Source organism: Podarcis vaucheri (assembly GCF_965113315.1).
Source record: "Podarcis vaucheri genome assembly, chromosome: 16".
Classification (NCBI taxonomy): Eukaryota; Metazoa; Chordata; class Lepidosauria; order Squamata; family Lacertidae; genus Podarcis; species Podarcis vaucheri.
The window spans coordinates 16,378,719-16,394,974 of record NC_138754.1 but is presented as its reverse complement, the minus strand read 5'-3'; the positions used below and the strand labels follow the sequence as shown (position 1 = coordinate 16,394,974).

At 48.7% G+C, this 16,256-nt stretch overlaps 1 protein-coding gene across 1 annotated transcript; it reads left to right on the top strand.

Moving 5' to 3' along the window:
• The first annotated feature begins 1,795 nt into the window (after window positions 1–1,795).
• Window positions 1,796–15,928, top strand: EEF1G (eukaryotic translation elongation factor 1 gamma). The gene is made up of 10 exons (XM_082204308.1): window positions 1,796–1,949; window positions 3,687–3,845; window positions 5,098–5,161; window positions 5,774–5,916; window positions 7,013–7,156; window positions 8,366–8,495; window positions 10,138–10,324; window positions 14,307–14,479; window positions 14,595–14,719; window positions 15,595–15,928. The coding sequence occupies exons 1-10, from the start codon at window positions 1,935–1,937 to the stop codon at window positions 15,751–15,753; spliced, it is 1,299 nt and encodes a 432-aa protein (XP_082060434.1). The 5' UTR covers window positions 1,796–1,934; the 3' UTR covers window positions 15,754–15,928.
• Window positions 15,929–16,256: the final 328 nt, after the last annotated feature.

Genomic DNA, 16,256 nt, shown 5'->3' with positions numbered 1-16,256 from the left:
CTCCTGAGAAGAGTAACCCTTGCATCTTTCTGACCAATAAGATCCAGAGTCAGTTGCTCAGGTCCTCCAGGTAAGCATCTTAAGTAGCCTGCCTTTCTTTCTTTCTTTCTTTTTTGCATTTGAAGAGATGGGGAGAAAGAAACATAAAAGTCTGACTTAGAGGAATGCTGGATGCAGATTCCTCCTTTCTGCACAAGGTGGCATGTGAGTTCAGCTCCCCTTACCTGTTAGGGTGGCCATTCCAGCATCACTTAAAAGGGGGGGAGGAAGGACAAAGATGTACAAAATATTTGCAGAGGCATAGATGCAAATTTAGAAACATTAACCAACCCTTGTGGTTGGCATCCATCTGTCTTGGGAGACAATGGAGGAGGGTGTCTTTGTGGGTGGAGTCAAACCATTGGAAGGTTGCAGAGCCTACTGTGGCTGTAGAGACTGATAAAGGGTGGAGATGTTTTGTTGCAGCTGGGGCTGACGAAGGCGTCCGCTTGTGCTGCTGCAGATGCATTGTGGCATTCCTTCTCTCTGCGCTCCTCCAGTGGTCATTCCTCCTCTGGTCACTGCTATGGATGCAAGACTCGAATGTCCATCTCCAGGCACTGCGGTCGTCTGAAAGGGATTCCAATATGGCGGGATTGATGCTTCCACCTTTCATGTCACATTTGCAGACATCTTTGTAACACAGAGATGGTCTATCAGCTGGCCGGGTGCCTGAAGCCAGCTCCCCATAGAGCATATCCTTTGGCATCCTGCCATCTTCCAATCTGTTAAGTACGGAGACATACGTGTCTTAAGAGGCTGCCACAGAGACAAATGGTTGGGCTTTTCCCACCTCACCTGGCTGGATGCCAATTCTTCCTGTGAAGGAGAATGGGAAAGCAAGATCTGTTGGGGAGCTGATGCTGAGAGCGCCCCCATCCTAGACTCAGCTTGTTTATATGCGCAAAGAAAACCATATATCCTAACCATATCAGTGGGGTTGACATAGCTGACGCTGCCTGGCAGTCTGGCAGTATTGTTTTTAATGCTTTATTGAACTTAACACAAATTAACATTGAATCCAAAATAAAATTATTTCTTAAAAAAGGTAAAGGACCTCTGACAGTTAAGGCCAGTCACAAACAACTCTGGGGTTGCGGCACTCATCTCGCTTTACTGGCCAAGGAAGCCGACATTTGTCCACAGACAGTTTTTCTGGGTCATGTGGCCAGCATGACTAAGCTGCTTCTGGCGAAACCAGAGCAGCGCACGGAAACGCCATTTACCTATTTATCTACTTGCATTTTGATGTGCTTTCAAACTGCTAGGTTGGCAGGAGCTGGGACCGAGCAACGGGAGCTCATTCTGTCGCAGGGATTCGAACCACTGACCTTCCGATTGGCAAGTCCTAGGCTCAGTGGTTTAGACCACAGCGCCACCCGCGTCCCTAAAAATTAGGTACTCTCATTTTCCTACTCATATTGAAACACTGTCCCTCAATGAGGCTAAGCTTAGATTCATAAAATGTTTAGGCTATGCGTACCCCTGCGTACCCCCAGGAAAAAGCAGTGATTATTATTATGCCGTCCTTTTGAGTATAGATATGCTCAATTACTAAATCACAACCACGTCAACGTATTGGATTTCCCCACATGAATTTCGATAAGGCAACTCTAACTTTCAAGAATGGAAACCACGAAATAACCTATGCAGCCAGTGAAGTCTTTTCTGTTTTTCTTATCTCTGTGCTCTAGCTGTCGCCGCCCCCTCCCACGTGGCGCCCCCCGCCCCCTCCAGCATTGTCACCAGGAGGCTCCGCCCCTCTCCAGTGACGCACTATAAGAGAGGGGGCGGGGCGTGCGGGGCCTTGTCGTCGCGCTCGCTGGATAGGCCGCGTTCCGACTCGCTTTACGGCCGCCTCGCGCGACGCTCCTCCTTTTCCTTTCCTCGCTAAGATGGCGGCGGCCGGGGTGAGCTCGCGTTTACACCTGGGGGCCCCTCGCAATCCGTTTACATCCCACTTTGGGGGCAGCATTTGGGCGCCGGGAGTGGGGCACATAGAATAAATGACCCTAGCCAGTTGTTTTGGGGGGGATATTGCTGGGGAGAGGCGGTTGGGGTAGGAGGAGAGGGGCAGGAAGGGCCGAGGTGGGAGTGTCAGGGATACTTTCTTTCCTCCCCTCCCCAATTCTAATGTCATTCGGTTCAGGCTGCCTCACTGGGGTGGCTAGACTGTGCTAGGGAGTCACATGGGGGATTTATGAACCTCGCCGTGGGAAGGCTATTGGTCTATCTAGCTCAGTATTGCTTACACTGACTGGCAGCCGTGGCTCTCCAGCGTTTCAGTCTGGTCTCTCCCAGCCCTAACTGGAGATGCTGGGGCTTGATTTGCATGCAAGGCAGATTCTCTTACACTAAGCTGCGGCCCTTCCCCATAAATTGATGCCCCTGGTGTGTTTGTAAAGGCATTGGTAATGTTTCCATGCTGTTTCTTATTTATGGGGTGCAGGAGTATTAAAGGGACTTGGTGTGTGCTGGAATCATGGTGGGGGCATGTTCTGCATGCCATTGATCCTCTGTGTGTAGGGGCGGTCTACTGCAGAATAGCAAGTGATTTGGCTAGTGAACAAGTAGGATGGGGACTCTTGGTTTTCTGGCATTTCCTGGGGTCATCCCTGGCTGCTGCTGAGAAATGTAAACTAGTGGGACTCTTAAACAATCTAAAGAGCAATAGCTCAGTGATTCTTAGCCATGGTGGGGCAGCGAAACCTCCATGTTTAGCAGCAGTCTATGCAGAAGAAGGGACAATTTGCTTCTGGCTGTCAGGTGATGGGAAAAGAAAGCTGGATTAAATCTATATCTGGTCTGAGGCCTTGAATAGGTGTTTCACAGGAGAGGTGGGCCTGGTGCCTTGTTGCACTCCTGGGGAGCGGTGGGAAATGGCTTGTGAAATGGGAGTGGGGCTTGTGGGGCAGAAGTCTTGAGTGCAGAGCGGGATACAGGAGAAGGTGGGTAGCCTGCTTGGTGCTAAGTTAAGGGGTGTAGTTCAGGGGTAGAGCATCTTCGCATACAAAAGGTTGCAGGTTCAATCCTCAGCACCTGCAGGTATGGCTGGGAAAGACCCCTGGATAAGATCCTGGGGATTAGCTGCCAGTCAGTGTAGCAGAGTTAGATAGAGCAGTAACTTGAGTTTATAAGGCTGCTTCCTGTATAGTTGGAGTGGGTTTTTGTGAGGGGGAGACTAGGCTGATGGAAAAGCAGGCTGCAGTGCAACCTTTTGGAGACCCTGGAGGCTGCTCATTGGTGGGTGTGGCTCTGTGGTGGAGTGAGTGTCTAGGAAGTCGTTTATATGGGCAGTGGGGAGGGTGCATACAAGAATAGAAGGCTGCTGAGGTTTCTAGTTCATAGTGATGAGATAGCATTATGCTGCGGGTGTGGTAAGCTCAAGATTTCCTACAGTACTGCAGTGTCAGAGTTGCAGTGACTCAAGGCAGGAAATGATGAGGTATGATGGCAGTGTAGGATACTACAACCGTAAGATCTCGTACGGTCAACTGTAAGCCATTAAATCTCTGGTTCTAAAATAGCACCACTTGAAAATATATTTTTGGGGGGGCATTTCCAGAGAGCAGAAGCTAGGAATCTTCTCTTGCATATCAAAGCTCTCTGTTCTGCATTGTTTCTTACACTGATCCTTTCTTTTGCAGACTCTTTACACCTACCCCGAGAACTGGAGGGCGTTCAAAGCCCTCATAGCTGCCCAGTACAGTGGCGCCAAGATCAAGGTCCTCTCCACCCCACCACAGTTCCACTTTGGGCAGACCAACAAGACCCCAGAGTTCCTGAAGAAATTCCCAGCTGGGAAGGTGAGTGACTGGCCCCACTTGGGCTGATGTCTTCCAGCTGCCTCTCTTTGCTGAGAGTCAGTGAAAGGGGAGCTGCCTATGAGCCTGCTGGGGTCACCTTGGCTTGTTCCCAGTTTGCCAGGAGGTGACTGTGCATAGTGGCAAAGGTATTCTAGATATGCCTGGTAAAAACATCAGCATCCCTACATCAGAACTGCCTCCACAGTCAGAGACAGCAATGCTTCTGAATGCCAGGTGCAGGAAACCACAGGAGGGGAGAGGGCTCTTGTACTCAGGAACTGCTTGTGGGCATCTGGTTGGCCATTATAAGAACAGGATGCTGGGCCAGATGGACCCAACAAGCTCTTCGTTATGTTCTTAAAATGTATATTCTGTAAATAAGTTGGCAAAAGTTACTACAAATTACTGTGAGCCTGAGAAACACACTGTGTCCTGTGGGCACTTGGTCTGCAGGGAATTCCTCCTTACATATGACAACTCGGCAAGTGTAGTATTTATATACTGTATTGGCCTGAATATAAGCAACACTTTTTTTTCCAAATTCTAACTGAAAAGTTAAAGTGCAGCTTATATTCGTGACCATACGATATCGCTGCTGAAACAGCTGCCCATGATGGCCGTTGGGAGTGCAGGACAATGGCGCCCGTCCGCCTCCTCCAAGCCGCCAAATTTTAAAGTTGTGGCTTATATTCGGGTACGGCTTATATTTGGGCCAATACATTTACTACAGTGTTTATATAGTCATGTAGAGAATATTATTACACCCAGATGTTGGTTTGGCACAATCCTCAAGAGCTGCCACTCTGTTCTGGGTGAGGAGTCACAGTCCTGAAAGTCTCGCACGGCTGGGAGAAACTGCGTGTTGAAAAGGTTGGGCTGAACTCTCCCAAACATGCTTGTTTTCTTAGATGCAAGGAGTTGTGTTTTTGTAATAGGGAGGTATTCAGCCTCGCACCTGCAGCAAGGTTGCCCCACCTCTTGACTTCTGGTTACAGACGGGGCCATTTGTACAATCCGGATTTGGTATTGCCATTGTACCACTTTTGGAGTGCTGTGCATTGATTTCTACATGCAGTAGTGATGTCAGATTTCAAGCTATAATTTTATGCGTATTTTGCAAGCATCCAAGAGTGGGGTTGAATTGGTCTTGGCAGGGGGGCACTAGCTGGCTTCCTAGCATTGTGGGTGCTTCAAATGGGACCTTTGCATTTGACCAGCCAGTGGCTTGAGAGAGGCTGTTTTTCTTCCATAGGTTCCAGCCTTTGAAGGGGACGATGGATTCTGCGTGTTTGAGAGCAATGCCATTGCACACTACGGTAACCCCAGTCACCTCTGTCTGCTTCTGATAACTTAACAGAAAGTGGGAGCAGGGTTTGTGGGCATTGAACCAAGAATTCCTTGGTTGGGGGCTCCTGTGCAAGGCAGAAGGTTTGAGGTTGGTTGACTGCTAGTGGCAGGTGCAAGGGAACTGTGGGTGGCCTGGGGCAACTGCCAGTTCTTGTTATGCCACCTTCCCTCTCTGTCCTGAGTTTTGCACTTGCTCACTCTTCCAAATTGCCTCACCTGCTTTCTTAAGAACTACAGATGAGATTCTGAATACAGCAGCCTAGAGGCTGTCCTTGAGAGGCCCTTGTGACCCTCCTCTCTTACCCTCCTCCCCCCAGGCCATCCTTTTGCAGACAGGTCAACATCTTTTGTTTGACTTTCGGAAGCTGAGTTTAAAACTCCTCTGGTTGTTTTGTTTCTGGTTTACTTTATCCTGACTATTATAGTTTGTTTGTTTTTTATCACAATTGGTGGTTTTAGTCTTTGCCTTGGGGGAAATGCACAGAAAGGCAGAACAAGAGTCTGATGGATAAGATAGAGGTGGCCATGGGGTGGGGAGACGGGTCTTTGCCCTTGCAGTAACAGTTGCTTTCCTCCTCCAGTCAGTAACGAGGAGCTGCGAGGACCCACCAAGGAGGCAGCTGCCCAGGTCATCCAGTGGGTGAGCTTTGCGGACAGCGACATTGTCCCTCCTGCCAGCACGTGGGTCTTCCCCACGCTGGGCATCATGCATTACAACAAACAGGTGAGTGCTGGACGTAGGTGAAGCTGCCTGTGCACAGTCAGGCCATTAGTTCACCTGGTGCAGCGTTGGGAAGGCTCTGGTCCTGCAGGTTTTGCTGGACAATAACTCCCATCATCCCTGGCTGCTGGGGCTTCTGGAAACTGGCATCCCAACAGCACCTCAAGGGCCCCTGCAGGTTCTTCTTGCTCTAGTTCTGTGAGGTTTCTGGCCAGTTATTTCCCAGCTATAAGGGTAGTTCTCCTGGACCACACCTACCTTTCCTGTGCCAGGTGTCATATGTCAGGCAGCAAAAAAGTTCAAGCCACAGCTGCAAAGAAAGTGTCAGATGTGACAAGTAAAAATACTACATTAGGGAGAAAAAATGCTGAATTCTGACTTCAGAGAGAACCAGCAGCCGACTTAGATTGCGCCTTCGATTCTTCCTTTGCAACCCCAGTTTGCGCTGTCATGTGATTGGCAGGCAGGATGCCCCACCTACCCATCAACATGGGCCACAGAAGGTTGGCTGTGTCTCAACAGGCCCTGTTGATGTATCCATTTCTCTAGCTAGCCCTGATCAAGCCACAACACGTTCTGCAGGCCAGATGGCTTCTTTGAATCCCACAAGTAGCCTGCTGCTATTTCTCCTCCCCTTGACAACTGGTACTCAGTGGTGGTAAACTGCCCCTGAATCCAGAGGCCCCATTTAGCTGTCGTGCATACTAGCAAGCTAGACTCCTCTGCTTGAGAGGTCTTTTAAACTGGAGGTGCTGTGGATTGAACTCAGGGGTCTTACATGTGCTACGCATGTCCTTAAACACTAGGCAGGTGTTCTTTGTTCGTTTAGAGCTGGAGGGACAGGACAGGCACTTAAAAATAGAATATGCACTCCCCATCTTATTTCAGAGTTGCATATTTAATTGGTTCATGTTAAATGCACTTTGCAGTGGATTTTTGTATAGCGGGGGTGGCTGTCTATTTTCCTAGGGTTTTTATCCTTTTTGTTGTCTTCTGAGTGGACTAACTCAATCTTTTATTCAGGGTTGTTTTGGCTGAAGCAGATTCTGCTGTCCCTTCAGGATTTCTTTCTAAATTGTGCATCCCCCTCTCTCTCCAGGCTACAGAGTATGCCAAGGAGGAAGTGAAGCGGATTCTGGCCCTCCTCGATGCCCATTTGAAGACCAGGACGTTCCTGGTGGGGGAATGCATCACACTGGCTGACATCACGATTGTCTGCACACTTCTCTGGCTTTATAAGCAGGTGAGTTCCTGAGAGCTGGCTGAGGAGCACGGGACAGAAGCACCTGGGCATGGTGGTAAACCTATTTCCTGGCACGGTAAACATACGTGCTATTTGCTTCTAGTAGGTATTGGGGAGGGGCAGCAAGATTCCACTTCTTTTGCAGTTATATCAAAAATTACTGATTTGGTTATACTATTAGAAATACATAGGCAGATAATTATGAAATTATTGTTTAATAAGTTAATTGTTTATATTTCAACAACTTTTCTGCTGTACTTTATTGGAAGGAGAAAACAAATCGTTTCCTTAATAACAATTTTATATAATTTATTGAACTAAAACAATAACATTATAGCATATGTATCCATGCTTGTTAACTAATGTGGTTAAACCATTTTTTAAAAACTTAGACTGAGTTTTAGCACATATGAAAAACTTAAAACAGCAAATCCTTATTTCCTGATGAATAGCCTTTGGACTATAATGTAACTTAAATAGAAAGCTATCTTTAGAAAGATTTTACCTCCAAAAGCATTTTATTTTAAAAATCCAATTTTTTAATTTAAAAAACATTGATTTTTATCCACCCTGGTTTAAAAGTGAAAGCTTCTAACCTTCTTTAAACTGATGGAAATGAAGGGGAAACATGGTATTGTCTCCAGTTAGCTGAAGAACTGTCTCACACTGATGTAAGATGGAGCAGGCTTGCTCCCTGTTGCTCCAAAGGGCAGAACTGGAACAGGTTGGTGGAGACAGCAGGGAAGCAGATGTCACCTGCAGGTTTGGGAAAGCTGCAGCAGTGGGACAGAGTCTGCCTCAGGGGGGCTCTCCATTGGAGGTGTTTAAGCTAAGGCTGAGGCCACAAATAAGGGATGCTGTAGTTCAGCCTTTCTCAACCTGTGGGTCCCCAGATGTTGTTGGACTACAACTCCCATCACTCCTAGCTAGCAAGGCCAGAGCTCAGGGATGATTGGAGTTGTAGTCCAACAACATCTGGGGACCCACAGGTTGAGAACCGCTGCGTGTAGTTGCATCCTTCATTGAACACAGGGTTGGTGATCTCTGATCCTCCTTGTTGCCATGTGAAGTCTGTGGTTTATTCACACAAGCTGCAAACCATTTGTGTTTAATTCAGAAGTCACTGTCTTATGCAACCTGCTTAGCCCAGACCAAACTGGCGGGGGATGAGCATGTGCCACTCTATCTGGTTCCTCTTGCTGTCTTCAGGTTTTGGAGCCGTCCTTCCGCCAGCCGTACGAAAACGTCAACCGCTGGTTTGTGACCTGCATAAACCAGCCTCAGTTCAAGGCTGTCTTGGGAGAGGTGAAGTTGTGCGAGAAGATGGCACAGTTTGATGGTAAGGGAACTGGAGGCCTCTACTTAAATTCATATTTTGTTTTTTTTAATGGCTTTAAAGAGTTTGTGAATTGTCCTTGCTAAAAAGTGGTGATTTATAAATTTAAAGAAATGTGCTCTGTGAGAACTGGTGCCCTGTATTGGGCAGTCCTTGCCCTCTCTGGTTCTGTTCCTTGTGCTATAGAAATGAGACACAGGTGCAGAAAGATGACATCTCTCTTCCCTACACCATCTGCCCTCCTGGAAAGTCGGGTGGTTCAGAAACTAAGACCCTCTTTACTCTGCTCCCAAGGAAGGACATGTTCTGCCTTACTGTGTTTCTCTGCTGGCAGCAACATATGCTTAATCACAAGTGACTGTTCTTAAAAAGCTCACCAGTGTTATCTGCAGATTCAGCTACCTGATCTTAGACGAATCAACCCAGCTTGGCTTCTTAAACCATTAATCCACCTTCCATCCTTATGCTTTTTCAGATCTGCTGACTTGGCACCTCTGCGGCCTTAGGAATTAATGAAATCTTCTTGCTGAAATAAATTAAAATAAGTCTTGAGCAGAGTAGAACACTAGAAGGTGCTTTTGAAAAACTTGGTGCTGTTTGGCTTGGCAGCCACAAATTTATGACCGGCCTACCAAAAGAAATTGCTTGGAATTAACAACAGAGTTGCCATTTGTACGTACCAATGTGCTGGCTTATTTTTATTTATTTATTTCATTAAAATTTTATAACACTTGATGGCTAAGGAACACCCCCCCCTCCTCAAAGAGCAGTTCACGAAAATAATAAAGCAATAAAATTATCAGTAAAAACAGTTAGAAACAGCTATTTAAAGCATTTGAAAATTAAAATCTGCAATAAGTGTGAATAACCAGATACCTAAGCATCTAGGCAGGTTTGCCTAAGCAAAAAGGTACAGTCGTACCTTGGAAGTCGAATGGAATCCGTTCAGGAAGTCCAGCTTCCAGAACTGCAGCCAATCGGAAGCTGTGGAAGCCCCATCGGACAGGGGAAGGGTTTGAAGAACATTCAGAAACCAGAACACTCACTTCCAGGTTTTGATCGTTTGGGAGCTGATTTGTTCGGGAGCCAAGACTTCCAAGGTACGACTGTATTTAGCTGTTTTCTGAAAAAAGTACAGCAAAGAAGCCTGACTGGTGTTAATAGGCAGAGAGTTCCAAATTGTGGGTGCAAAATGGGCATTATGTGTCCCCTGTAAGTGTCAGTTTTGCAAATCCAGGTGGCTGAGTGGGCATATATGGGGTAAGGCACTCTCGCAGGTAAACGGGTCCCAAGTTGTTTAGGGCTTCATAGACTAATAGTAACACCTTGAACTTGGCCCAGTAGCATATTGGCAATGAGTGCAGGTCTCTTGAGCCCAGGTGCATGCAGACTGGGTCTCACCCCTGTCAGCAATCATGCATTCCAGCTGCAGCTTTTCCAGATCAAGTGTATGGGAAGCCCCACATTGAGCACAATGCAGTAGTCTCTTCTTGGAAGTAAGTAGCTTGGCATGGGTGTGGCCAACCTGTGGCTCTCCAAATGTTGGGACTGCATTTCCCATAATCCCAGATGATTGGCTGGGGTCAACATATGACATTGCCCCCGCCCCACACACCTTTTCCCTCTTCATTCCCTCTCTGTGCAGCCAAGAAGTTTGCCGAGAACCAGCCCAAGAAGGAGGTTCCCAAGAAGGAGAAGCAGCCCAAGGAGGACAAGAAGTCAGAGAAGAAAGAGGAGAAGAAGCCCGAGCCCGAGGAGGAGATGGATGAGTGCGATGAGGCCTTGGCCTCTGAGCCCAAATCCAAAGACCCCTTTGCTCACCTCCCCAAAAGGTGAGGCCCTGCTCGGGGTGGCGATGATGGATTGGGAAAGCCTTGGAACGGTTCTCTGTTTCTGGATAGCTGGAAAAAGTCCAGGTGCCAGATAGGACTGGGCGATAACTGGTTTTCAATATCGTGATATATCACCAGCTAAACATTGTGATACTGATATATCATAATATCTGAAATAAGCAAGGAACTATGCAGAGGTGAACAGGACAGTGTCCTGGCAACTGCTACTACTTAAGGGTCTAAAACTGATAAAATGGTGGTATTATCAATCATCTCATGGTCACTTTCAGCAGCAGGCAAGCCAAAATGCATCCATATGAGACTTTTGGTTTGGAGCTTGACTACCAAATGGTGGTATTCAGGACAATCCAAAGGATGGTAATGAGTCATAGTGAATACAAATAATTTGGGATTGCCAGACTGCCAGCAAAACTGAAAGTCATGTTGGGATGCATTTTGGCTTGCCTACTGATGAAACTGAGAGTATAACATTTGATAATGTCATTTATCTGTTTTAGACTCCTATTGCAATATTTAGCTGGTAAGTTATGATGTTGAAAGCCAGATATCGCCTAGCCCTTACACACATTGTGATTTGTGATATTTTGCCAGCTGAAATATTATGAAACAATTTTCATGATGTGTACTTCAAACCATTTTTGCATGCTATATCGATACATCGCCCAACCCTAGTGCCAGAGAATTGTACAAGCTTGGAGGCAGCTTAGCAAATCACTTCTGAGTCCCTTCCACTCTAAAAACCCCCCAGTCTCCCAACCACTTGATGTTTTATTTTGCTGTTTTGGAGGCTCCTCAAATTTTCCCGTGCGTTGTTCAAGTGGTTCTGCCTCTGAAATAAGGTCCAGAAGTTTTCTTCTTTTAAAAAAAATGTTTATGTGTTCTAGCCAAGCTTTTGTTCCTGGACTGTTCCTAAATCCGGTGACTGACCCTTGTTTTATGGGTGATGTCAGAAGACATTCAGGGCTGGCTGCTATTGGCATAGGCCTTCTGTTCAGAATCCACCTCTCCCTCAATTACTTGCAGGGAGTGCCGGGCAGCATCCCAGGGTGTGCAGCCCTTACAGGCTTCCTGTGCGCAGCTTGCATGGAGTGAGATGGGATATGGAAGGTTTTCTGTTGAGGAAGGTTGAGGTGCCCTTTCCTGAATGACCCTCTGCTGCCTCCCAGGTGGTGCAGGCCCCGTTCTACGCATGCAAGCCGTCCCCCAGAACCCTGGCAGGGGGAGAGCAGTGTGCAGGCAAAGACCCCCCCCAAAAAAAAAACTCTGCAGGGATGGCTTTCCAAGCCAAAGGGGAGTGTGTAGCTTGCTGCATGCTTCCCTTACGTTTCAAAGGCTGTGGGTGTGAACCACGTTCCTTATAATGCAGAGGAGAGTTGTGGGCCTTAGGAAAGGATAGTTCAGCTGCAGCAGGCTCTTGAGTTAATAGTAGATGGTTCTGTGGGAAGGATCCTGGCCAGCAATATTTTCAGGTGGTCTACACAGTGGACCTTGTAAAGAAGGGCAAGGTACTGTAGGGCTTGGCAAACGAACTTGCTTCTCTCCTTTGCATGTGGGGCTTGGCCAAGCACAGCAGCTCAAGTTCTATCTAAAAGCAGTAAATGCAACTGGTAGAGCTAGTGGGACAGGCAGCTTATTCCTTTCTCTCCTTTCCAGATAGACAACTTAGGAGATCTCATTCAGGGAGAAAAATTACTGAAATGGACTTACCGCTGCAATGCAATATATATATGCGCATGCTTCATTTCAGGTGCAAAACCAGTTGGAACTGGAGGGCAAGCATATGCTTAGAACTTTGCACAGGATCAGCCCAGGGCAGAACCCTCTCCTGGCCTCTCCACTCACCCAAGCTTCCCTTGTTTCCCTAGCTGTCTTTGTTAGACACTTAGGAGTCCAGACATGTTCAGAAAGTAAATCCCCCCACAGCAAGTGTTTCTGATTCCCAGTTGCTTAATAGTGGCTTAACAGCGGCTGTAAGAAAATAGCCTGCCCCCTAAAATTACAAGCTTAACTTGCACACTTGCTTAAAATCACATGGGCGCCCTCTCCTGGTTCACCCACTAGGGGGCAGCCCATAGCTGTGCTTTGGCTGTCCCACATCCCATGCCCTGCCACGTGCTAGGGCTGCTTTTGTGCTTTGCCCCAGCCAGGCCGAGCCCACATTCCCTGCTTGGGAGGAAGAAACACTGGGCGGCGGCAAGGAGCCTTGCTTCTTGGGTGGTTCGCCAACCTGGTGCCCTCCAGATGTTTGTGGCCGCAACACCCCTGTCAGCTGCAGCTCCTGGAATGGCTGGGAGACCGAATAGCTCTGGCAGCAGAGTGTAAAGCGAAAGTGTCAAAACTTTAATGCGTGAAAGAGCAAAACAAGGTGGGGTTAGAAAACCGGGTTTGGCTTGGCCCCAGAAGATGGGAAGGGCCGTAGCTCAGAAGCAGAGCACCTGCCTTGAGTGCAGAAGGTCCCAGGATTGGGAGAGACTCCCTGGCTGAAATCCTGGAGAGCTGCTGCCAGTCAGTGTAGACGCTGCTGAGCTAGATGGTCTTGACCGTGTAAGGCTGCCTTCTATGTTCAAATGTATGTTGTTTACCCTCAAGCATCTGGCAGAGGAGGCCTGTCCAGTCTTGGGTTGGGTGGGACAGCCAACTCTCCCCACCCCACCCCCCATGTAAAACATGTTCCCCTGCCGAGCTGTATTCAGAGCATGGTGTGTTTCTACAAGAGGAATCACACCGCTAATATTGGCCTTGATGCAACACTGCAGCTGTTACCAGCACAAACCATCCTCTGAGCCAATATACTCTTCAACAGTAGCTGACTTGTTTTTGGAAACCCCCCCTCCCCTACCCCATGTGTTCTGTATCAGGCGTAATTAATAGTGTTCGTCATTCTGAAGGCAGATGGGTCATAATACCACTTGAGTTTTGGTTTGGTTTTTTTCATCCACGCGATCCCTCCCTTCTCCCCGAAAACAGGTTTTTCTAGATTTTCAGCTGGCTTTCCCCCTTTGCAGTGAGTGTGAACTTGGATGTGGGTGGGCTGCGGTTTGGGATCAGCATCTTTGGGAACCAGCCCCACAGTGGGCTTCTACAGAATTTCTGCCTGTTTGGCTAAGAGACCCCTCACCCATGATGAACACACAAAAGTGGATGACTTTCTGGAAAAAGTCGCGGCAATGTCTATTGAACAAGGGTAGCAGCCACGCCTTCTGGTCTCCCACTTTGGGACAATCACCTTTCCTACAGCAGCTGCTCACCTGTGCCCCTCCCTCTATTCTTCTTGTGCAGAATGATGGATTGACTACTGTTCTCTCTACGCACAATTGCCTTTAGAGACTGGGGCTTTTAATTCCCCTGCCAGGCTGCTTATTGGGATGTCAACTGCATTTTGCATCAGTTAGCTCCTTTATCTCCAGGCTCATTTCAGAGTGCTGCTGCTAACGTTTAAGAAGCGCTAAACGCTTTGGGATGGGGTTTGTTTGGAGGCCTGTGGGCCTGCCTGGACCTGGAGGTCTGCCTCAAGAGACCCTGCTGCTGCTTGTCGTTAAGCAAGTCAAGTTGTCAGAGAACCAAAGATGGGGCTTTTTCAGTTGGATGTCCCCTGCCAGCACACACACAGCGGTAGAATTCCCTCCCCTAAAACTCCATTTGGCCCCTTCTTTTGTGGTATCGAAGTAAGCCTTAAAAGCATCGCTTTAATTTAGCAAGAGTAGGTTCACTCTGTGTGGCAGAGGCTGAGTGGCATCTTCGGGGAAGGGCTGTGGCTCAGTGCCTGAGCATGTGCTCTGCGTGCAGAAGAACCCCCCAGGGTCAGTCCCTGCCTGCATCTCCAGGTATTGCTGGGGGAGGCCCTTGTCTGAAGCCCTGAAGAGCTGCCACCCAGTGCAGGCAATACTGAGCCAGGTGCGCCCCTGGTCCAACCCGACGTAACGCAGCTCCCTATGACCCTTTCCTGTCCTCTTCCCTTCAGCTCCTTCGTCATGGACGAGTTCAAGAGGAAGTACTCCAACGAGGACACCCTGACGGTGGCAATACCCCACTTCTGGGAGCATTTTGACAAGGAGGGTTGGTCCATCTGGTATGCAGACTATCGCTTCCCCGAGGAGCTCGCTCAGACCTTCATGAGCTGCAACCTCATCACAGGTAAGCCTGCCGTGACCCCAGTCGCCGCTACCTCCATTGTTTTCTGGGCTGGCGGCTTCTGAGCTGGGCCGGATGGTCAAGTGACCTCTTTGCTCCCTCTTTTCTTTCCTGGCAGGCATGTTCCAGCGCTTAGACAAGCTGCGCAAGAACGCCTTCGCTTCTGTCATCCTCTTTGGCACCAACAACGCCAGCTGCATCTCTGGCATCTGGGTCTTCCGTGGGCAGGAGCTAGCCTTTCCGGTGAGTTTGCGCCTCAGGGAGACCTGTGAGGAACCCGGACCTCTTGGGAGAGCTGAGCTTGACGGCTTCCCATCTATTTCTCTCGCAGGAGGGTCAGGGAAACACAGCTTTGCCATTAGCCATTCTCACTGCAGCTCCAACAGGTGGCTCCTCATTGGATCTTTAGTCAGGCCCACCTAGGCTAGATTTATGTTGCTCTCCCACAAGCAAGGAGCCACGATAGATCAATCAAGTGGGCAGCCATGCCAGGAACACTTTACAGCAGCCTTTGCCAACCTGTGCCTGCTGGGGGCTGATGGGAGTTGTAGTCCAACAACACCTGGAAAGAAGAAAAAGTGTGAGGCTATGCACACCTTAGCAACAGCCAACTCTGGTTGTCCCTCCACAGCTGACATGGGCCTCTCATCCACATTGTAGTTTGTGTGGCCATAAGCCGGTGGAACTGCAAATTGCAGCGTGACGACCCTGCAGCATTTTTATTATACGTAAGAAAAGCAGACTACCGTTGCAAACTGACTTCTGATCACAACGGTCAGATCTAATGGAGGATATACTTTGCCAACCTGGTGCTGCCCTGATAGTTTGGACTGCGACTTGCATCAACTTTGACATATGGGTCATACTTGCTGGGGCTGATGGGACTTGTAGTCCAGAAACAACTAGGAGGGCACCAGGTTGGCGGAAGCAGCCTTAACAAGATTCAGTGCCAGTGTTTAAATATTTAAAGGTGATTTTCACTTTGGGCTTCGGCAGCCGAGGCTGAGCTGCCCTTACAGTTAACAAGTGAAACAGGGAGGGAGGCGGCCCCTTTATTTCTCGCCGCCCCCCCCCCCCCACTGCCCATCCTGACTCTGCTCCCTCCATGTCTCCTTCAGCTGAGCCCCGACTGGCAGGTGGATTACGAATCCTACACTTGGCGGAAGCTGGACCCGGAGAGCGAGGAGTGCAAGACGATGGTGAAGGAGTATTTCATGTGGGAGGGCGAGTTCAAGCACGTCGGCAAAGCCTTCAACCAGGGAAAGATCTTCAAATGATGCGGCCAGAGAGCTGGCGAGGGGGGCGGGACCATTCCCAAAACCATGGACCTAAGGAAGGGCGTCGTAGTCTCCGAAGGAGCGGTGAGAGCTCCCGCCACCGTTAGAAACAACTCAGCAGGGAGAGACATCGTGACATTCAAAGACGCGAATTAAAAACCCGAGTGTGCTAGTAGCTTCAGTGTCCGGTCTGTGCTTGGGGGGGGGGTCCTGTGGAAGGCCTCAGTGCCAGGAGGAGGAGGAGGGGACAACGTTTCCTTTTGTGCTCCTCAAGGGGGTTACAAATAGTAGTTTGGCTTACAAGGCAGCCTCTTTCTACACCCCACAGCATGGCCCTTGCCCCTGGCTGCTTCCAGTTCCCCTAGAATATGCCTGCCAGATAGAGGGGGCCTGATTTGTCCTGGGGTGGAGAAAGGTCAGAAACCAGTGAAAATTTCTCGCTTTACTTTTTCTCCATTAGCACAAGTTGGGAGCAGGCCCTGTTGCTCCTTTGAGTCGTCTTG

Bases quoted from the DNA above. Each gene is read 5' to 3' on its own strand.
- EEF1G (XM_082204308.1), top strand. The intron at 7,157-8,365 runs GTGAGTTCCTGA...TGCTGTCTTCAG, and splicing joins TTCTCTGGCTTTATAAGCAG to GTTTTGGAGCCGTCCTTCCG. The intron at 14,720-15,594 runs GTGAGTTTGCGC...TGTCTCCTTCAG, and splicing joins GGCAGGAGCTAGCCTTTCCG to CTGAGCCCCGACTGGCAGGT.